We start from the raw sequence: 23,577 nt of genomic DNA on the forward strand, positions 1-23,577 counted from the left end.
TACATGTACTTTGCACTCTATGTGTTAATTAAAATAACCTCTACTGAGGTAAAAAGTTACCAACAGCATCATTCTTCACAGCCTCAAAACACTTGGTGAGTAAGTATTGATCCAAAATTTAGATATGACCATCAACACCAATTTAGATAAATGTACTTTCAAAATAGTATATTCTTTCTTATGCAATAACAGAATGATTCAATAGTAATAAAGTAAGCTTTTTGGTGTTTTTGTGATTTTTTTAAACAGCTTTGGTTCAATAGAATGGAAACTATTGTCTTTTTGTTGTACCGGATTTCAGCCGCAGAATAAATCATTTATCTAACGGTTAAAAAGATATAAAAATGAATATAATGTTCTATTTAACACATTAAATGCCTCTTTATGCTATATTTATATACTAAATACAATTTTTACGGAGTTGCAAAAGCGGAATGGGTATGTGATTTGACACATTTCATAAAGAAATATGCTGTAGTCACCAAGGACTTTAACTCAGAAATCTGATGTGTATACACCTCATAGTAGTCTCTCCCCAATGAGATAATTCTTTCCCAATGAGATAAAACACTTCCCAGTCAATGAGAAAATACTCTCACAATGAGATTATAAGTTTTTAAGATATAAGCCTTTTTAACACCAGGGTAATGTAATACTCTGTAAGACAGCACACACCAATGTTCTCAGAATATGATAGTAAGAAAAGGAACACCGCTCAGTAAGAAAGGAGACCTGTGCCTGTCATGTTAGACAATCCCAGAAGATACCATTTTGAAGATACCAACTTGCACACAAAAACTTAACAGAAGTGTTATTGTGACACCGGCACAGAGGTGAGTACACAAGCCTATCCTATTCTTTCAATAGTCAAGCTGAAAATAATTATATTAACTCAAGATCTTGTAGTTTCTAAAGAAGACTTTTCTTTTATTTTAAGTTTGAATAACAAATACCTTTATCCAGGGAAGCTGATCAACAAACATGTCAACAAGATGATCTTCTGCCATGGCAACAACTTCCAGTAAACAATACATTGGTGTAACACCTAAACCAACAAAAGAAACCAAATTACATGTGTTTTTAAAATTTTAAAAGCACTCTACTGAAGTTTTTAGACATGACATGACTGGTATTATTTAATTTTGAGATTTTTATATTTGATTTATGTCTATACCAATAACTTGTATGCAAAATTTCATATAATAATTTTTATTGTGCAAACTGACCTAAAAAGGAAAAGTCTGTAAACACTTTCCTACTCAAACAGGCTAAGAGTCATACTACATAATAATAATGAGCCGCATCATGACTAAACCAACATAATGGGTTTATGACTAGCATGGATGCAGACCAGCCTGCTCGTTCGCGCAGTCTGATCAGGATCCATGCTGTTGGCTACCAGTTTTGCTACTTGTAATAGGGTTGGTAAGCGAACAGCATGGATCCTGATCAGACTTCGCGGGTGGGCAGGCTGGTCTGGATCCATGCTGGTCGCAAACGCATTATGTTGGTTTTGTCGTGACGCAGCTCATGTCAATTTTCAACTTATTTTTGAGTATACTTCTTTATCATCTCTTTCATATATTAATTTCTCAAGTACCCAAGTTGATCTACTAAGATATTTTTTCAATTTTATGTTTTTACGGTTTTTGTACCTCAATGGCATTCCTTTAATGTTATTAAATTTACTGTATCTAAAATGTTTGCATTGGCATATGGGTAAGTAATTTTGTTGTTGTTTTTCTTTACCTGGGTTTAAAATTTTCAAATCAATTTTTCAAAATTTTATCTCAGCATGAGACTGGAGTATAATGATAAAGGAACTGTTTATTCACACATTGTATTAACACTATATCTATATCAATGAAAGTGTAAATCTAAATTGTCTATCATGAATTTTTTGCCTGTACTTTGGTCATATTGTTTACGTGGAAAATGTCATTTTGTACCAACGGAAACTTGTCAAAATAACAAAGTTTCTTTAAGGATAGGAAAAAAAGAGATGAATTTGAAAAACATACATGTATTTTGTATATTTAAATATACATGTAATCAAATCCTGAGTCCTAACTGCCAATACAAAATACTGATCCAGATTTAATCATATACATTTTAAGTATTAATATAGATTTGAGGCATTAACTTGATCATCAAATGACTTCCAACAAAATTAAAAAGTAATGATTCATTTTGTTATATATAAACATTCTGTAAACACACAATCAAATGCGTAGTTTTTTTTATAGCTACTGGTCGGAGAGATAACTCCGACGCATAGATAACCCTGACACTTGAGAAATATAATTTCTTTAACTTTGTTTTTTAACAAAAAAGCACATGGTCACCTAGTAGTATAGGAGCAGGGCAGAATGTGATGATTTTTTGTAAGTTGGTAAACTTTTTAATATTTTTCAAATAACCGAAACTTTTCGTTGGCAAAAACTGCTTCAAAACGTTCTTTTTACTAAATTACAATGAGGTTGTTAGAAATGTATTGACCACAGGCCACTGACTTGGGAAATATTTTTGAAAACTTGTTTTTACATCAACAAAAAATAGATAAAACATATAAGATGTAAAAATAAATTAATGATGCTGATTTTCCTGTCATTTTTTACTTAAAAATTTAAGTGACGACTTTATCTACTGTTGAGGGGTAAAAAGACCATGTTTTTTATACCCCATTCAGGACCTTAAAGAAGTACCAATTCTCATTTTCATACATAATTTTTGTAGTGTAATGTAAAGTCTTTGAACCGAACTTTATTTAGGTGGTTCAATATTTAAAATATACAGGAAGATAATTACGATATTACAAAAAGTATGTGATTTAGTGTCGGAGTTATTTCTCCAACCAGTATCACTTTACATTGCCTATCGCTGTATTACGTGTGGCAAAGTGATTAAGTCAAATCAACTTACCCTTGGTAGTGTAACTTTGAATCTGATAAAAAACTTTAAATTCTTGAAGGTATTTACACAGCTTAAATAACAACCTCCAAGCAAATGACCTTGCCCCAGATTAAAGGATGTAAAGCTATATGTAATGAAATACTTTAATGAAATCTAAAAACTGTAAAATTTTGTAGGTTTCACATTCTTATGGTCGATTCTCGAAAGAGTTGTATCATTGATGTTCCTGTTATTTAACACAAATGAAAACTGTGTGTAAACTTGATTTGTATCTTGTATGGAAGTCAAAATGTTACTTTGTTTATTATGCTACCTTTAAAACAAATAATTTCACATTTGGTGCTATTTTCTACAGGTGATAAGCATTTAATATGCTTTAATATGCTCTAAAATCATTATTCACATTAATTGAACTCATATAATTATGCCCTTTCTAAAGAAGGGAAAATGTATTCATTTCTGCTTAAAATCCATTCAGCCTGGAAAATTACATACAGTATGCTTGCATAAGAATACATATGTTACCAAATTTTCAGAATACTTAAGCCAGAAAAAAGCAACTTGTGATGTTAACAACATATACACCTCCAGTAAATATGAAAAAAAACCTGGCATGATTTGCTATATAAAAGCCATAGTCAAATAACTTAGGTAATGTCAGTGTTTTGAAATAAGAATGTTTATTTCGATCTACTTTCAATTTGTTACTTTATTATTTTTTTTAATTTTCAGTTTCAAAGTTTTGAGCTAATAAAACAATTGCATGTATAAAGCAAGGAGGTGGTAAAAAATGTATTTCTCACCTCCAACAGCTTTGAGAAGAAGTTGTACAAGGTCTATGTATGTTTTGACTGGACTAGCATCCAGCCTGCTTCCAGTCAGAAGGGTTTTAACATATTTGGATATTTTCGGGGCTTGATCTTTCATATCTGCTATCCCATCCATGTCAGGTTTCAGGCCAGCACTGTGTGCGAGACACGCTCGTAGGTACAATAAGACCTCGTTGAATGCTGCTGGACTGAATGGTAATGTATGGTTGGCAACAACAGATCTGTTCTGTGTTGTAATACGAATATCAGCCTGAAAAAATGGGAAAAAGAGGGTCATAATATCCCTAGATTGGTCATCTTGTGTAGTGGCATCTAAGAACCAAGGGACATTAGCTTATATTAATTTTGTGACATCCACTAGGCAATGTTACACGCAAATATCTGAATAAGAGAGAAGTTATCTCTACATCATGAAGTCTTATACATGCATGTTTAATGATTATCCTAAAACTGGTAATGTAAAGTAAAAGACTTCCCCCCGTTCCCATTTAATATGAGTCAATGCTACAAAACCGACACTTAGGCTTATGAAATGGTTTATATAACTGTTGTACAGATACCTAAGGCAATATTTCATGCCAAATATCAAATCTCTAGGCCCTACAGTTTCACACAAGTAGATTTAAATGTGTCCCTATAAATGTCTATGAAATCTAAATGTCAATCAAAGCAGACTAATCACAGGGCCTAGATGTACATATTTTTTTTAGGTGACTATATGGTCTTGATATATATCATCTTTTAATATATACCACATTTGGCAAAATAGGTTATAAACACTCCTTTGGTAAAAGTAATAAAGTAGTCCAAATCTGATAACTACATTTTTGAAAAAAAAAGTCTCAAGGTGAAAAACTTCATGCATCCATCAAAACAAATAATATAATTTTTTGAGAACAGTATTACCTTTTCCTTGATATATTCTACCATGTTTGTGAAGTTTGGGAGTACAGTTTCAACCGGTTGAGTAGATTGCTTCTCACTAACTGGTTGAGGGTGTAAACCTTTCATAGCTTCTATACGAATATCTTCTTTCCTATATAATAAAATAAGATTATTTTTATCATACTATATCTCCAAAAAACGTAAAAAATATATTTTACATAACAATAAACCTTGTAAAACAATTTAGTAATCATTAATTGTAGACACAGAGTTTGTCAGATTAAAAGGATAAAAAGAGGATCAAGTTCGCCCTAGATTGGTCACCTGTGATTGACTGCTAAAATAAGTACATAAATCTTCAATACAATAGCAAATCGTATGATCACACAGGTTGCGACTTTTTTATCACAGCTGTATTATTGATAAGATTTTAGTAGAGATAGGCTAGGAAAAACATGCCAAATATCTAAGGCATCTTGTTTACTACTAGAAGATTTAAATGAGATTTCCGAGTATGTTTTTTAAACTAAATTACCCTAAGATAGTGGCCAATTTTGACCCAAGGGGCATCATTCATACAATTATTAGAGGACCATAAGGTGATGTTACATGCTAAACATCAAAGACAAGTTTATTACATAAGTCAATGTAAAGTAAATGACACCCAGGAGGGAGCTTTTTTAAAATCCAGGGGCATGTTTTATATTACTTTTCTAAGAGCCTGCAGGCCTTTTCCACAAAAAGATTTTAACAGTATTTTCCTATATAATCCTACATAACCTTGTTTTCCAATATTATTTTTTATAATAATAATAATCTAAATGACCAAAAAGCTCACCATTGTGCACTTTGTGCTAAACTGAGCTAGAAAATATATAAAATAATAAAAGGTTGAATACATACTGATCACCAGCAGCCAGTAAGAGGATATATCTGGAGGTGACATGGTCCTGGGGAAATATACGCTCCGAATACTGCACAGCCATCATCCTAGCCTGTGGTTCTTCCTATATAACAACATCATTCATAAAAGTAAATTCTTACTCTTTAATATTTTGTCAATACAGTGAAATGACTTTCATGATAAATTGCTTTTATTGAAATTTCTTGTTTTCTTACTTTTACATCTTATTCTCATTTTCATGAAGAAGCTGTAGTCTTTCTAAACAGATTTCTGTCACAGATTCAAATTATGTATTCAATTCAATTCAATTCTTTATTCAGCATATGATCATTACATGTTCGTCGCCTTTAAAGCATGGTCAGACAGCAGACTGGCCTATCGCTGGTGGCAAAAGCAAATAATGGCAGCAGGGCTGAGTGGTTAACATGTCAGACTAATAATCTAAGGATTGCTGGCTGTGTGGGCTCAGACCCAACAAGCTGTGCAAGCTGTTGTTTGAGGTAGAATTTCCTTGAGCAACACACTTTACAGTTATTGCTTAGTACTGGTTGGTTCTAGGAATGAATTTGAGGACGTTTAATAAGCTTATAGCTTCCAACACAATTAAGCTAAAAAAATTCGTATAAACTAAAAGCTAATCCCTTTTGATTTTAGCAGTGCAATTGGTCATAACAGTTACCTAAAAAGTATCGCTTTTTTTCCTCTCCATCTTTTGATTATTATCATTCAATACTGTAATAATCAATGAGCTAGCATACATTTAATACATAAATCTTACCCTCTTAAACCAGAATATAAAATCAGTCAACACAAAATATAGTGGAGGTAAAGTACATGTACTGCAAGGTAAACAAAAAGTTAGGTAACCTTGTCAATTGCTTCCATTAGTAATGCTTCCATGATTTTCATGTTTGATTCATTTAAATCTTTGAATGCATCAGCCATTAGGGACAATGCCTCCTGTACTGCCAGACGCATTTCTGAATCTACCTGAAATTACAAATAATTATGGTTACTATTGTCTGTTTTTTTTGTTATACATGTCAAAAGTTTTTAAGATATAAGCCTTTTTAACACCAGGGTAATGTAATGCTTACAAGAGCTGACTGTAAGACAGCACACACTGTTCTCAGCATATGATAGTAAGAAAAGGGACACAACTCAGTAAGAAAGGGGACCTGTGCCTTTCATGTTTGATAATCCCAGAGAACAAGTCCTTGAAGTTTCATCCCATTTCCTTCAGTAGTTTTGGAGATACCAACTGGCATGCAAAAACTTAACAAAAGTGTTATGGTAACTCCAACACAGAGGTGAGTACATAAGCCTATCCTATTCTTCAATAGTCAAGCTAAGTATGATATATGTTAACTCAAGATCTTGTAGATTTAAAGAAGACATTTTTATCATAAGTTTGAATAACATATACCTTTATCCAGGGAAGCTGATCAAAAAACTTCTTTTGAAATTACCTTACAAATACAAATTATTTTTGTTTGTTTGCTAAGTTTAGTTGAAAAAGGAGCCAATTTCAAAGAGTTTTCCATTCACACACTGACAAGCAGTTAACCAACAAATGATTATGTCCCAATGCTTAACTGTTCATAGTATTTATTTTCAGTTTCACACCAACGTTGTAAAGGTCACACAAGGACTTTCCAGCTTGACTGGCAGAGGAAGACCTTAAGTATTCCATAGTACATTATTTCAGGCACAAAATGGGCATATGAGTAGAACCACCAACATTCCATAAGCTAGCTTCCTTAAAATAATGTATCCAAAGTCTTTGGTGAGATTCAAACCCGCAGCAGAGAGGCCAAAACTTTTAACATCAGCAAATGTAGGTCTAAACACCTAGCATCATCTCTTATTGGTACCACCATTTAAATCATTATACATGTAACGAAAGATTATCAATCGATGAAATACTGATATTTAGGAATAAGAATATGTACCTTTACTGTTGGAAAAATAATAAATTCTCATATTAAAGATATATAAATACAATACCTGACACATGACATGGAAGAAGACTTGTACGAGCGCTATATTTGAAGCCACAAGTTGTGGGAACTTATTCACTAACTTGCCTATAGCTACATAGCCCAGACTCAATACCTTGGCATCCTGTAACAAATAAATAACATATTCAAGTGCCTGTTTGGGTTTTTTTTTGTATTAAGTTTTAAAAACACACAGAAGCTTTCTCCAACCTCAACTTGTGTCCATAATGTACAATATGAAAAACATATGTAAAACTGGAATAAACTCTTTCAGGGATGATTTTATTTCACTTCATGTCAAAAAATTTCTTTTCAGATTTATCTTTAAAAGAAAACTTAGCAAAAGCATTATTAATAGTGGATCACTAATTTTCATGGTTTTTGTGGATATGTCCATCCACAAATTTTCATGGTTTTCATGGTCTGCGGTATACTTGCATTTCACTTTTTTGCAAAAATACATACAAGCCATGAATTTAAGAACAAATGAAAATATCCCTTTTCACAAAACCACAAATCACAGTATATCAAGCTTATTTTGTTACACTTTTGTCAAAAAGTCATAATTTTGAATGAGCAGTGAAAAAGGGTTTCAAAAAGGTTTTCCTTATGTCGCAAATTCTACATAGTTGTCTTATTTAACCTGAATGGGGAAAAAAGAAAGACATCAGGCTTGCCATACAATATCCTAATAAAATGCTGTTAACATTGATTATGTACCAAAGTTATACTGGCACAATAAAACCCTATATCGAGTTTCAAGTCCTACTGGGGGAGGAAAACCTCAGGCTCCACTATGTTAAGTAGATTATGTATAAGCAAGCACCTGTATAGGACAGCTTACCTTCTGTATGCTAGCTGGATAGCTTTTTAAGATGAAAGACCCAGGTGGGATTCAAACTCCTAGTATCAAGGGGCAAGTGGGCAGAGCTTAACTTTGTGGCCATTAAGAATCAAATATTAACAAAGATTTTCACTGATTATATAAATATTTTACCTCTTTTCCCTCTTTCACTAGGTTGATCAACTTGGTTTGTAATACAGGACTTACTGCTATAAACTTAATATCACTGGAACTGCAACTGGAAGAATTCATATGCAAAAATAAATAGCTATTATTGTAGAAAAACATTGCCCAGTAAGTCAACAACCTGTAGCACTCTTCTAATGTAAAATTCTCATATCAGCCTATGCTGGTAGGTTCAAACATGCCTGAAAGGTCTGCTATAAATAGAGGATATTGAATGAGGTACTCATAGACAGTGAGTGTAGGTTCAATACTGAACAAGCTGATTAAAATAAATAATAAAATGTTTTATTCAACAAATACAATGAATTAAGTATTTAATCTACATAAATTTAATATTATATTTATCACAAATCCAAAAAAAGAACGGTGTATGGTTAAAATAGTCATTTTTCATTGACCCACCTACAGTATAATGCTAACATTAGCTCGCTTTAATGCTATGTTTGTATATAACACAAATGATGTCACATCAAAGTGTTTTTAAGCTAGCGTAATATCGTTTTTATTAAATTACTGTATCACACTCTTGCTCCTTGGTTTATGAGATAATATCAGGGCTCCCATAAAGCTTCAAACTCCCGAAGTCAGACTGCAAAATGTCTAACATTGGAAGTCATATTATATAGGTAAACAAGGAGAAGTGTTATGTTTTGGAAGTCACAAGCGAAAATTAGGAGAAAATGACTCCCAAACTTCCACTTATGGAAGCCCTGTATTATTATGTAAGTTTCAACAATAAGTAATAGCATCTTTAAAATGTAAATATTACAAAGTCAACATACACCAACATATTTTCTGAACTTTTAATATGTCCACATAAAATGATATAAGCAGTCCCTATCTGACAAAAAATATATATTAAATACTAAATGGCATATTTTAGCTAGAATTATCACATTTAGCTTTACCTTAGGACGAGTTAAAGGTCGCCTATTTAACAACTCTCTCTTTTTTTGCCTATTCCTCAGCAAATAATGGAAAACTTACTATAAACACATATGATGAATCATCTGCATGGCATATACCTTCAGTTTTGTGTTTGTGTTCTGACCATACAAACAATCAAATATCAGCTGTAAACACAAGGCAACTTTGTAAAAATTATACAATTACATAAATGAAAGTTGGAAGTCAAATAAAACATCTGTATTTTTATATAGAAAGAAATCTCTGAGGATCCTTGAAATTCTTGTTGTATGACAGTTCATAAAATTTTCACCCATGCTATTAAATAAATTTACGAAGACATTTTGAAAAATTATTTCAACTGTAAATGACATTAAGTCCAAATACAACTAATACAGTGATCTTATAAAATAACGAGACTAAAGTAGGACTCATATCTTATCATAACTAGCAAAACTTGCAATGTACATGTATTCCTTATATTGCAAGCAAATTTTTTACTAAGATGATACAACAGGATTTTTCCAAAGCATAAACAAATACATACCTGTATATTATAAGGAAAGAAATTTGCTGATTCTCTAGCCTTCAAGATATGTGGTAAAATTTTCATTCTTATTCTGGTGCAGGCTGGCACTCTTTTCATCTCTGGACGTGTTGCAGGCTGAAAGAAAAGAAAACTATTTTTGTCACGGGTACTTGTTTTGAGTCACACAACACTATAACTTTTTAGGTTTACTGGTGGAAGAAGACCTCAGATGTTCTTTTTTATTATCTTAGGCACAAGTGGGCCCCTGAGTTGAAACATCTGACATAAGGGACCAATTATCTACACTAGGGTCAATTTTAAACATTTTTTTTTGTGGTTGAACACTCTGCAATGCTATTATCCAAATATCAAAGCTATGGGCTTTGCAGCTTTTGACCAAATAGATTTTTAAACTTTACTTGGAATTCTTTTAACCCCTTGGATAGGAATTTATTTACAAAACAGCCCTACCCTGCCAAAGTTCATCAACATGTTAGAGTGGTATCACATGATATGCCATGTGAGATAACTTAAAAAGGATGTACATTTGTACCATATGACCCTAAAGTCGTACAAGTGCTCTTGATGTGAAAAAAATCAATTTACAGGAAGTATTTACGGAAATTTAATTCCAACACCGACCCCTCTGAGGAATCAGTATTATTGTTGTGAATTTCTTTTATAGAACTATTATGTATAAGAAATGCTATCATTTTTATTTCTCAAAAACTTATAATTTTTTGTATCTAGATACAGTATCAAAGAAAAAAAACCCGAACTCATTTGACATACAAATAAACTCTTGCTTCTTTTGTTCAGTTTGCAATAGGTGTAATTGTTGTGTTTTAGTATTTTGCATGGAGGTCAAAATACTACTTTTTTACGACAAATAACTGCATGTTTAGTGCTACCTTCTTCAGTTGTTAAACATATTACATGCTCTTTAACATTATTAAACACATATTTGACATTTTCTCAAGAATTAAAAATATATTAATTTCTGAGTTTAAAAAATTAACAAGATTTCCTTATTTCTTAATCAACTTGAAAGAGTCTCACAGCAAAGGGACCTGTTTTTGACAACACAAAAGGTACAATCCTGGGCATCTTGGCAGAGGATCATTTAACAATTCCTTAGGTAAATTTATATCCCATTCAAATAAACAAATTTTATCAAGATGTTTTCTCTATATGAGTACAAGGGAAAGTTACCCATCCCTCTATTTACCTTATTTTAAAAAAAAACAAAAACTAATCGAGCAATCTTTGTACCCAATAACCCAAAAAGCATTTCATCGAAATACAGTGTACATGTAATAAGTAGATCAAACTAAAAGGAAGTTTGCAAGGAAGGAAAGATCATTATCTAAGAAACACATGTCTTTGGAGTAAGTAAGATAACATCCTCCTAGGAGCAAAACTTAAATGCCCTGAGTTTTGAAAACGTGACTATCTTCAAGCAATACATCCGGTAATGAAAAATGAGAAGACAGGTGAATTCATGGTTCAATACTCCATCCCTGTTTTATTTAAAGAATCAGGAAGCCTTTTACTGCTATCATTTCTAGGATAATGACTTGATCTGATAACAATGCATAAAGACTGTTTGATACTTATAATCTGACTGCTCGAAATTGGTAAATACATGTAATAATCTCATTTTACAAAGTAAAACGTTGCCCCATACTTTACTTCATTGTTGTTCTATTTTTCTGGTCCTTCGGAATCATTGAGTGTTGAGAATTGAGAACCGCTCAAGACGGTGCTATGGGAAATGAGGGTTGTTGCACTTTTTCATTATCTCTGCAATTTCCATGTTATTTTGTTGTGATTAATGCTTTTGAGGGATCACTTTTCTTCCAGACTTTCCTTTTACATAGTATTATCATTGCTATAAACAGTTTTCAATTTTGAGTACTTTTAATTGGAAAAGTATTTATTTATACAGTCCACATCATTAAGAACCTCCTGGCATTATAGACATACCTCAGCCTACAGTCAGTTTAATGTTTGTGTAATTAATTGTTATCCTGTATCAAGCTTGACTGATGGTCCTCAGCTGTGTGAACTGTTAATTAAATATTAACATTTTTACGATAGAAATTAACTACCTTTACATTAAGTTCAGCTTACACATATTTAAACAGTGTACTGCAGAGAACTAAATTTTCTTTTTAAATTCCAGCCCAGTAATTTGTCTTCCTGTTAAGATCTCATATTAAAATATTGACTATTCTCGCAATTCTATACAAATAAAGAACAAATATTTCACAGTGAAAACTTTATGTAGATTATCTGACAGTATCTATAACGGTCTTACCTGTCCTTTGAGCACTATAGTCCAGAAAATCCCAAAACAATGCGTTAGATAGCCTAATCATTTCAAATCTTACAGACCTGTAAACAATGAAAAGGTATTATGAGAATACGCAGATATCTATGGTAATAACATGCGTTATAACAGTATCTTTAAAAACCACGAGTAACATTTAAGCTTTTTAGTTGAACAAAGTTTTAAGTTCGGATGATTTTTTATGTGATAGTAACATGTAGATGCTAATAAAAAAAAATTAAAAAAATCAAACAGCTCAAAAGAAACAACTGTAGCTTTTTCAGACATGTATTTTTTTCTAAAAAAATCTAAATATTTCTGGGACATCCCTGGTATATATATATATTATTACAGTTTAAACAGGCACTATTTACTGTTGGCATGTATTAAGGTATCAACTTAAATGGAATGTCTGTAAACATTACGTAAGACATTATCTTTTAAGAAATTACACAAATTTGTCCCATATATTTTCATTAACTCTGCTATTGGAAGCAGCATGATATACATGTAAGAATAAAATACACTATACTGGTGTTAATGAGGCCTTCAACTTTCTTTATTGATTTTTAATGCAGGGAATGAAAGCAGAAACCAACATTGGTGGATGTCATAGAGGACTCATGCTAAGCTGTTGGTCACTTTGTTGGCCATTTGTGATAATTTTATAATACACATGCAGGCGATTAATATTATAGTTTGGTGACAGAACAGTTTGATGACAAAATAAATGCTAATTTCTGTAACCAAACTGTAAAATTATTCGCCTACATGTGTTTTATAAAATTTTCTTGCATATCAGACAGGATTATTTACCGTTTACACCGGTGCTAAAAAAACCCTATCTAACATCCCCATACAAGACAAGTCACGTGCTTTAAATGACGTTGTTGCTGCGAGCCTTTAATGAATAGATTGCGTTCTCAGGATGACGTCACTTAACCATTATGAATGAAGTTGTATGTTCACAAGAAAAAAGTGCATAATGAGAATATCAGTTTTCGTGATTTCTGTTCTGAAAATAATTGATATGTAATATGCAAGAAAAAGAATCAAGCATCGGCTTTTGGTACAAATGGGAATATCTAGCTCTCGGGTAACTGTTTAGCAGAAACTCAGTAGAGCCATGTTACCGCCGTAAACAGTCACCCTTGAGCTAGTTATTCCGGTCTGTACCGGCAGCCAGTGTAAGATTCATAATATCACAAATGGCCAACAAAGTGACCAACAGCTCAGCATGAGTCCTTGAATATTTTGATAATTTTTTTACCAAAAAGAAAGATTGGTAAAAATGCATTTAGGCTCACAATAACTGGAGGAGACAACACAACGGAAAACTTACGTAATAATCTTTCTCAGTTCCATATCAGCGGCTGTAGCAACACTGAAATATACAAATAATACTGGTTTATTTCAAATATTATTTGGAAATCTTACATGGTGGGATGTTTTCTGGTGAGGTGTTGTCCATATTCTATACCAACACTTCAAAATATTTTCCATTGTATAGTTCATGTCATAATTCATAAATATTATTATCTCCTTTAGGCAGGTTAAACTGACAGCCAAATACTGTGTAAGTTGATATTTTTTGTCACTGCCCAAAAGTGGTCGTTTTATTTGCTGAAATATTCTTTTTCTTGTTGACTCTGACAATTAATTTTCATGATTCATTCCCAGCCAGGATCTATGCAGATTATTAACATTGCAAAACAAAAAGAAAAAGACTACAAGTTCAAATGAAAATTCATTTTTTTTTTGTGTATTTCTTAGGCCAACTTACGTTAAAAGCATTTAAGCATTTTCATTTTCAGGTCATTTTGCAGCAACAAAATACTCAAGAAAAAAAAAATGAATGAGCTAATGATCTGAAATTTTATATACAAGTTTTTGGTCCAGATTGACATCAAATAGTATACAAATCTCAAAATATTATTTCCAGCCCTTTATATCAAAAGAACTCAGTAAAGTATTAATCAATTATGTTACATTTTTTTCTTATAATATACAAAACAATGTGTGCAGAAACAAATTTTATCTTTTTAATCTCTGATAAATCAACAGTGAACTAACCTGTGCCTTGTATCAGCAGCTCCAATTATGTAATGACAAACAACATCTGATTCAGGGAATAAATCAGCCCCCAGAAATCTAATGACACCTAGTTTAACTTTCTCTAGCTGTTCCGGTTGGTAAGGGTTATCTCCCATCACACGTCGGAATGAGGAAATTGACAATCCAGGTGGCGCTGCTGGCTGTGGAGTGCTGTCACCTGTAGGTGCCGTGGCAGGTCGCCGCGCCTGAGCTGCTTGTATCTCAGCAAGTTTAGTGTGAGATCTACAGATATTAAAACAGTGCTAAATAATAACAGATTAACTGAATGTATCTCTATTCTTTACTGTAAAACAGTCATGTGATGCAAAACAAAAGCAACAGTGTGACGCTGATGCCAAATTCATCACCGATACTTACTCCCATGTGAATTAGATATCTCTCTACTTTATATCTGTAGATATAATAGTCAAGCTTGAAAAAGCTTTATATTGAATTCAGATATATCCATACTTGAGTAGTTAAAGCCATGCTGGCTTGTGCCTGAAATAACGCACAAAGAGGCATCAGAGGTCTTCCTCCCTAAGTAAAGCTAAAAAATTACCATTTGACCTTTACAGTGGTTCAAAAGAGTTAAAATCAAACAAAACAAACAAACAAATTCAGATACATACCCATATGGCACGAGCAGAAGGTCTAGCATATAGTCCAACAAAAGTTTGGCAATACTTGGGTTACTAACAAAACTGAATTTTTCCTTTCGTTTATCCATGTTCTGTGGAAATTCAACCTTCTCCAGTGCTGGTATTACTAACTGCAAAAAGCTGAAAGAATACTCACTATTTAAATAAATTAGATTTTTTATAAGTTTTCATTTAAAGATACAATGTATACTATGCTCATCTTCGGGTAAAATACTCTTATTGCAGGAATTTATTGAAATCTAGAAAAAATCTTACTGAATATGTCTATTTTGAATTACAGAATTCACAAAGTATGTTTGAGAAGCTGCATTCCCTAAAACCTTACTTATAACAGCAGCATAGTATTTTGTTCTGGAACATTTTATTCTGTTTTTATAAAGCATCCATGTGTGTTATTTAATCACAGAAACATAACAATTCTTTCGAGAATCCACCACTGGATTATAAAATCAAGAAAATTTTACAACTTTCAAATTAATGAAAAAATTTCAATAGATAAAGCTTTTTACCTTTTAAAAGTGACAGACATAAAGTGTGAGTGATAATATTTAAGAATATCTAACAATACTGATAAAAGATGGAATAACTGATGGATTTTTTTTTTACTTTCTTGGTCTACACATTCAACATTATCACAACAGCTTGTTTTATTTTAGAATTTGACTACAAACAAACATTTGAGCCACGTCGTGACAAAACAAACATAGTGTGTTTGCAACCAGCATGGATCCAGACCAGCCTGCGCATCCGCGCAGTCTGATCTATGATCCATGCTGTTCGCTTACAAACCCTATAGCAAGTAGAGAAACTGATAGCGAACAGCATGGATCCAGACCAGCCTGCGCATCCGCGCAGTCTGATCTATGATCCAAGCTGTTCGCTTACAAACCCTATAGCAAGTAGAGAAACTGATAGCGAACAGCATGGATCCTGATCAGACTGCGCTGATGCGCAGGCTGGTCTGGATCCATGCTGGTCGCAAACCAATTATGTTGATTTTGTCATGACATGGCTCATTTACAGAAGTCATTATCTCTTCTTACATTTACTATAAAGACAATAAGTAACTTACTTGTCTTGATGGCTTGTTGAACGACCCTCTAGACAACCAATCAAAGCTGGAAGTCTTTCTGCCTGTTCCTTTATATCAAGTCGTGGATATCCCATCTTTATATAAATAACAGTGAAATTCTGAAAGTAACAGTAAATCATATTCAAAATGTATGTAAACAGATACATACAATTCTGTCATCGAGAAAGAAAACCATTTTGTTACCGACTGAACATTTCAATATTAATTTTCATGCAAGGCACAAGTAATTTTTTTGACTCAAATTTTTTCATCAAATCATAAAAACTATATATTTAAATTTCCTTCTTCATATAATATATTTATCTATGCATCAATTTGTAAATATACTGTATTAAAGTCAAGAAACTGGACATGGCAAGGGACATATGTCACTGCGTTCACTGAGCTTAATTAAAACATTACCTTTGACCATTTGACAATCAAATTGTTACAAAATAAAGCAACAAATTAAATCAATAACTTTACTGTCTTATTTATTTAACATTATTAGTAGTCTTCATTAAAAGAAAACACAAAATGAAATATTATTTTATGAATAAATCATTTATTGTTTACCGTAACTATGGATGAGGAATTGGGATCTTTATACTGTGTTATCAACTCATCTACAGGTAGTTGCACCTTTGTTCTACTCTTCAACCTCTTGTTGATATGTACCAGTAACTCCATTACCTGAAAATGATGACAGTGTTATATTATAATCCAAATCAAAGTATTCCTAATTAGTACCATGATTATAGCTAACAGTATAATCCACTGATGGAAGCTGACCTATGTGGCTTTAAACAGCTTTAATAACTATGTTACACTATATTTATAGACAAGCAAACAAAATTTTGTAGACCTCAGTGACCTTGACTCAATTGACCTTTTGTTTTACAGTGCACCAACACAGTTTAGGTGATGTGGCGCCGAAACATGAATTTCAAAGAAGTTTTTGGCTAACCTTGGCTGTTACAAACTTAAAGCGACACCAGGTGTCTAAACCACCTCACCTGCTGGAGATGAGAAATGCATAGATTCCAGTAATTCAAACCCATTTAGTCACCTTTTACAATCATGCAGGGTTAAACGATGACTGCAATTCTAATTTCCTTAACACGTTAACTGCATCAATATCTTTACCAATAGATTATGCATATTAATGTCAAAATGTAAAATCTTTACTGCTTTAATACCTGCATCACTAGATGACATTAACATTACACTTTTACAGTTCAGCATTACTTCCAAAATATTCTTAGGTTTTGACATAGTTGTCATTGGTGTTGTGTGTATATAAATAATGGGAATAAATGCCTTAGCCCAATGACGTCAACAAGCAAGATGGAAGGACTGTCAAAGGATGCATTTTGAAAAGGGGGCAAATGTCTGTATACCCTATAAAGTGTTTTGACATATATGACACACGATGCTAATAAGTGATAAGATATTTAATGTTTGATGTACATGTAGCCAGGGAATTACAACTTATTTATGAACATATATTCTTGATGTTAAGTTCTTAGTAATAATTTTTTTATTCATATAAAAATGTAAAAAATTTAAACATAACAAATATATTTTTCCTGTCAAACCCTATTTTTTCAAATATGCTGCATAACACTAACGCTACAGTAAATGATTGAAAAAAAAACAACAAAAAAAACCCCACTTAGACCACATACTTCCCCTAAAAAAATGTTTTAGAGGACATATATACGGAAGAGAAAGCACTGATTAAACTTTGACAATCCTCAGTAAGATAATATTTGTTTAACTTGATGTGCAACAATATTTATTAAATACCAAGGCAAGCTTCATTAGTAAATCTACTAACTTTATTTTACCTGTTATCACTATAGAAAAACAATAAACACTCTGATAAAACATGTAACTTAAGGAGTGTAACTAATAAAAGTTTTATAGTTCAGTGACCCAATATTTATGGGAGAACATCGATATGACCCAAGGCACTAGTCCAATTTAAGGCAGCACAAAATTTGAAAATGCAAAATGAAATGTGTGATTAACCCTACATGTATTGTTTTCAGTGCTTTTTTATTGGATATGATCTTAATAATGTAATTCATAACAACAAGCTTTGTCCTAAAATTTAACTTTTATTGGAACCTTCAGGACAATCTGTGCATGTGTCAAATAAAACACTGACTTGAAGCATTTTTGTCAGAGATTGTTATCAACCTCCCATATAGATTAGTCATTTATCTTACCTTTTTTCTAACACCCTCTTCTTTACTGTCTAGTTTAAGGAGAATGGGGGTTAGGAATCGACCAAGAGCTGATTCCAGCTGTTCATCTGTTTCAGCTGATCCTATCCGTAAAAACACCCTCTCTACAAGAGCTGGAAATAAAATACCTCATTTACATGTAGTTAAACTTTTCTTTAACTTTAAATCAGTGAACATTTTTTTACTTGGAAATTTATCAAGGCTTAAACAATGAAAATAAATGAAATGTGTATTTCATGTCACCAAACATGAAATATTTCTGTTTGAAATTTTTGTATTTTGAAAACATTTTTTTTTCTCAAAAATCCATATCATTTTTTCCATGAAGAAAACCATTTTATTAGTGTTACTTTAGTAATATAATCAAATTTTTATTCTAATTACCAATGATAAAAAAGGGATGACTACATGTAGCTGTTTTACTATTTCCAGAATTTCCTCAAACAGTATTAATTAATACTGTATCAAAATGAATGAATATTTTGACCACTGATAGTGATACCATAAATTGTGTGTTCCTTAAAGTTCAAAAATGAAAACTGATTTTTCACCAGTGCCTTTCTTGTTCAAGAAGATCATTTAATGTTGCAATTCGATCTGAGAAATTTTGTGCAAAAAAACTGTGATTTGTGGCTTTGAGTTGGAAATCCTTTTTTTGACAGATGTTATATTTTTTGAAAATATTTTTTAATCCTTATTTCATTGCTTGTTAAGAATTAAAAAACTTTAAGACAATATATTTATGGATTCAAGGATGTATTTAGAATAAAGGTGAGTCTTTTTTCCATTTGTTGTTTTTGCATTTTATTGTTAGATTATCGAGAACCAAATATTTCAAGATACCCTACAGGATGTATCCTGGTTGTACTATCTACCGGGAGGGTAAGCCCTATTAGGCCCACCATCATGTAATACAGAAAAAATCTAGGATAAAATAGTTATTTTCTGTAGAAGGTACCATTATTTGACAAAAATATCAATCATCCAAAAGAAATTTTAACTATACATCAAAAAGATAGTTCTGTTAATAACCTCATATGAGTGGCAGCCATCTTTGTTTTTAAGTACTTAATACCAGGAATGACTTTTAAGCAATCAATAAAAAGTTAAAAACATATGTAAGTGGTCCATTACTGTTAATGATACTAAAGTTCTATTCAATATTTATCAATTACCACACAGTAAAAGGGTAACAATTTGATAAGCATTGCACACACATTCAAAATATCATGTAATCAGAGCTCCAGATAATTTTTTTGGCCAAGGGGTTTTTACCCCTCAAAATTTAGAGTGAGGGGTAAAATGCAAATTCTGAAAAACTTAAGGGGTAAAATCTGTCAAAGAAGCATTTTGCATTTTTATAAGCAAATTAAACTTGTTGTTTTTGTATGTTTGTTTATTTTCTTTGTTTAGAAAACCCTTTACAAATAAAATATTGATTCAATGTGAAACAATACAAAACATACCCTGCAAAGTCAGCCTTCCAGAGTATACTGGAACTCAAGTTTAGGATACACAGCAAAATTATCAGGATTTCCATTTTCAAAATTTGGAAGTCAAAGACTTCAAGATCTCTGATATTGGAAGTCACATTATATAGGGCTAGGTAAAGAAGGAAAAGTATTAGATTTTCGGAGGTCACAAGCCAAAATGAAGGAGTAAATGACTTTCAAACTCCCACTAGTGGAAGCCTTGAAATTATTTTATTTTCTATGAGTCAATATTTTTCTTTCTTTATTTCTGTTGGCATGTATCTTATCATGTACTTAAGTTTGAACAATTATAGTTGAAATTAAAATTAAAGAAAAAATAAATAAGATTTTTTTTCATCTTTCCTTAAAAAAAATTGGTCTGAGAGAAAAGTGTCCGTAACTGTAGACTGGGTACGAAAATATTGAGTACAAAACTGCAGGTGAAAAACATGTTATTTTGTTCCCACAACAAAAGTGAAAGAAATTAAAATATATTTCTGTTTACATTGAGGCATAAGCATGTCAACAGATGCCTAAACAAACTTAATACTATGTTAACTCCTACGATGATTATCTGGCACATCAATAATTTCACAGGTTGATTTTACGTGAGTTATCTCCCTTCTGTACTTCCTGCTACTTTTGTTTTTAACATGCGTTGTTGACAACAGAATTTTTAGTTTTCAATGCAATAAAATGGAAATATATTGTATTTTTATGCTCAAAACATCCTCTTTCTATATATCGAATGTTTACACTTTCACGCTTAACTTTTGACATACAGGCGTATTTTCATTTTGTTGTGCGTAACTTTGACGCACGAATTTTGAAAGTGATGCGTATTTTAGATTTTCTATGCGTTTTTTACGCTTATACGCACACTATCTGGAGCTCTGATGTTGGGTCCAAATCGTTAGCAATATTACTGGTTTTTATCCTAAAAACACATTTATGTGAATAGGGTTATTAAAACTTTGAATTTTCTTCAAAAAATGCTATATTGTGTATGAAATTAATGTGAAAAACACTTGCATACAAAAGAATTTTTTTATATAAGTATTGTTTGTAATATCTGGACATTCCCAGTACAAAGTACCTCCCAGTATAAAGTATACTACTCCCCGTAGGTACCGCGTCCTTGCCTATTCAAGTGCAATCAGAAAATGTGTTTCTTTACACACTGAACGGGACCAATTGAATGATTCCATCATTAAAGTGAAAGTTGAAGTGCTGCTTTTTTAATTTGGATAAAAATTGTTAGAAATATTTTCATTTTAAATAAATTTCTGTCATTGATAGGAAAATCCAAAACTACCCGAGTGTGTTGGAAATATTTTTAAATTTTACCCCACATTTACCAGTTAAACTGATAATTTCATGTTCTGACAAGTGAAAGTCGTCTGCTGAAACTGTAGTGACGTCATGATATTTTATTGAAAAAGTTCTACTGAAGCCAAAAAGGGCCATCAATTTACATACCACGGTACCATAGTGCTCTCCGTTTAAGCTGCCATTCAAAACATGGCTGAATGACCATAGATGTTTCTAATTTAAATCATTGAGTTATTCTATGAATGACAGGTGTATTTTGAAGGCAAGATGCGACAGTTAAACACAATTTATTAAAATAGTAAATACAAGTTCTTTTTATGTGTACAATTTGCTGGAAATAATAAGAACAGTGGTACCATAGGGGACCATCCTACCTTGAGGATAGGTACCTGCTTTGAGATATTTTTGTCTCTAACAGGGTTTTACGGGACGCAGAATTCTGCGTCCCTATACACATAAATTTTGACATGTACGCATATAAGTTATCCACTTGCGTCCAAATGTACGCACAAAAATAATCCTAGACAATAGATATTATTGTTTCTGGCCCGACATGATTTTATCTCTTTCTTCTCGAAGCTCACAAGATTCCATTTAAATCTAATACAGTGAGCAGAAAATGCTTGCATTGTTTATTTCGGAAGTTAACATAATTGAAATCTACTGCGCATGCTATTTGCAAGTGCCCGCTGCAGAAACTGATGACGTTTATCGTGCAAGCTACAGTAACTGATGACGTTTACCGTAAAATCTATTTTAGGTAGCTGTTTTTGGTTTTTCTGTTGCTATATTTAGACGGACTATTTATAACAAGCAATTACTATTGGTTAGCGTATCCAATGCCGATGCGAATGTAATTTGTACATGAACGGCGATAATAAAAAAGGCAGTGCTTTTTGCAAACTTATTTTCATAGTGTTATAGAAATTAAGTCGCTGGGTATGTTATTACCGTTGGTGTTATAAATATAATGGTTTCGGCGAACTTAACTTTTGACTGGGACATCAAGTATGTCCCAACTTATGAGGAGGTGCAAAAGCGGTTTCGTCATCCTTTTGTTATATGATATTTTTAAAAACGCAACATATTTAGCTGACTGGTCTGTAAAAGTTATGTATTGTGTGTTTACTAGTTCAGCTAAAAATATATTGTGTGTTTACTAGTTCAGCTAAAATATTTACAAATAGATCAGTACAAATTTTCAGTCTGTTGGTGTAATCACCTTATCAATAACAAAATATGCTACAAAAACTTGACATTCCAGCCACTCACAGACTTATAAGCCTTGGAAATAGCACATGATATTATTGTAAAGGGCTACTAAAGGGCTATAAAAAACCTAGTGATAAAAGATATTGAAATCATATACTTCTTATGAAAACAGTACAATATACATGCATATCTCTTACAGGGTAAATAAATGATTTTAAGCAAAATAGAGTGGTCTGCATAGTCTTTTATAGTGAAAATAATTTTGGACCCCTAAAATTCAGGCCTGGACCCCTACTTTTCTAGGCTGTGCATCCACTGGACCCCTAAAATTTCAAAGAGATGTAAAACCCTGCTCCTATATTCATTTTCACATATAGTTAATGATTTATTTACGGGACTTACAAAGGCAATAGCAATTTGTATGAAATTTATTAGTTAAAAAGTATTTTATACATGTTTTATATAAATAGATTCTACTTATCCGGCATGAACATATCCGAAAATTAGTAGAAAAAGTCGGTGATGTGTAAAAATGAAACATTAAACTTCATAGTTTTGTAATTGTTAAACTAATGTATTAAATAGCCTTACTGTTTTCTTCAGATGTAGACATGTCTGTTGAGCAAAACTGAAAATCAAAAATGAAATTTCTTAATTTTATTTCAGCAATTCATGCCGAAGTCGTCAGACGCTTGATTTTCAATGGCTAAATTCCATCACCCGATTTTCGGTATTTCTGAAGGAGACGGTCCACTGAATTTTCGTACTATCCTATAGTAAATCCGTAACAATTAAGGCTTGATTCTGTTCTGAACAAATTGTTTTCAGAACAGGAACGTCATAGCTTCTACTTTAAACGATAATGCAATCAAAGTTAATTTCGCACAAATACATTAGCCCTGGCCTTGGAGTTGTTCTATAGCTTTTTATAGCCACTTGTGTGTATTCACGTGCATAGTATACGTATATGCTTCCTGAAAACTTAGTAAACAATAAAACACAAACAAACATGTATTGCCTTTTCTTACTTATTAAATGATATCCCAGGACCATGACAGTATTAAGGGCAAGGCTAGACTATTTGTAGACGACACAATAGTATATCTTACAATTCAATCAACTCAAGATGACTATACCCTCCAAAAAGACCCC

The 23,577-nt window shown here is 32.3% G+C and overlaps 1 protein-coding gene across 1 annotated transcript in view; it reads right to left on the reverse strand.

Moving 5' to 3' along the window:
* Positions 1-23,154, reverse strand: part of LOC132712750 (proteasome adapter and scaffold protein ECM29-like) — an 82,028-nt gene extending 58,874 nt beyond the window's left edge. Inside the window, exons 1-18 of the mRNA XM_060695178.1 lie at positions 23,017-23,154; positions 18,392-18,522; positions 16,734-16,850; positions 16,158-16,276; positions 15,056-15,205; positions 14,403-14,666; positions 13,672-13,713; positions 13,506-13,573; positions 12,318-12,370; positions 10,016-10,132; positions 9,550-9,635; positions 8,530-8,614; positions 7,540-7,656; positions 6,400-6,522; positions 5,532-5,635; positions 4,650-4,779; positions 3,717-3,993; positions 954-1,045 (exon numbers count right to left, since the gene is read on the reverse strand). Of these exons, the coding sequence (XP_060551161.1) occupies positions 954-1,045; positions 3,717-3,993; positions 4,650-4,779; positions 5,532-5,635; positions 6,400-6,522; positions 7,540-7,656; positions 8,530-8,614; positions 9,550-9,635; positions 10,016-10,132; positions 12,318-12,370; positions 13,506-13,573; positions 13,672-13,713; positions 14,403-14,666; positions 15,056-15,205; positions 16,158-16,276; positions 16,734-16,850; positions 18,392-18,522; positions 23,017-23,038 (2,097 nt within the window). The 5' untranslated portion in view covers positions 23,039-23,154. The remainder of the gene's footprint in view (positions 1-953; positions 1,046-3,716; positions 3,994-4,649; positions 4,780-5,531; positions 5,636-6,399; positions 6,523-7,539; positions 7,657-8,529; positions 8,615-9,549; positions 9,636-10,015; positions 10,133-12,317; positions 12,371-13,505; positions 13,574-13,671; positions 13,714-14,402; positions 14,667-15,055; positions 15,206-16,157; positions 16,277-16,733; positions 16,851-18,391; positions 18,523-23,016) is intronic.
* Between the last annotated feature and the right edge of the window lie 423 nt (positions 23,155-23,577).

The sequence above is a fragment of the Ruditapes philippinarum genome, unplaced genomic scaffold (assembly GCF_026571515.1).
Source record: "Ruditapes philippinarum isolate M1 unplaced genomic scaffold, ASM2657151v2 ctg2553_1_1_1_1, whole genome shotgun sequence".
Lineage (NCBI taxonomy): Eukaryota > Metazoa > Mollusca > Bivalvia > Venerida > Veneridae > Ruditapes > Ruditapes philippinarum.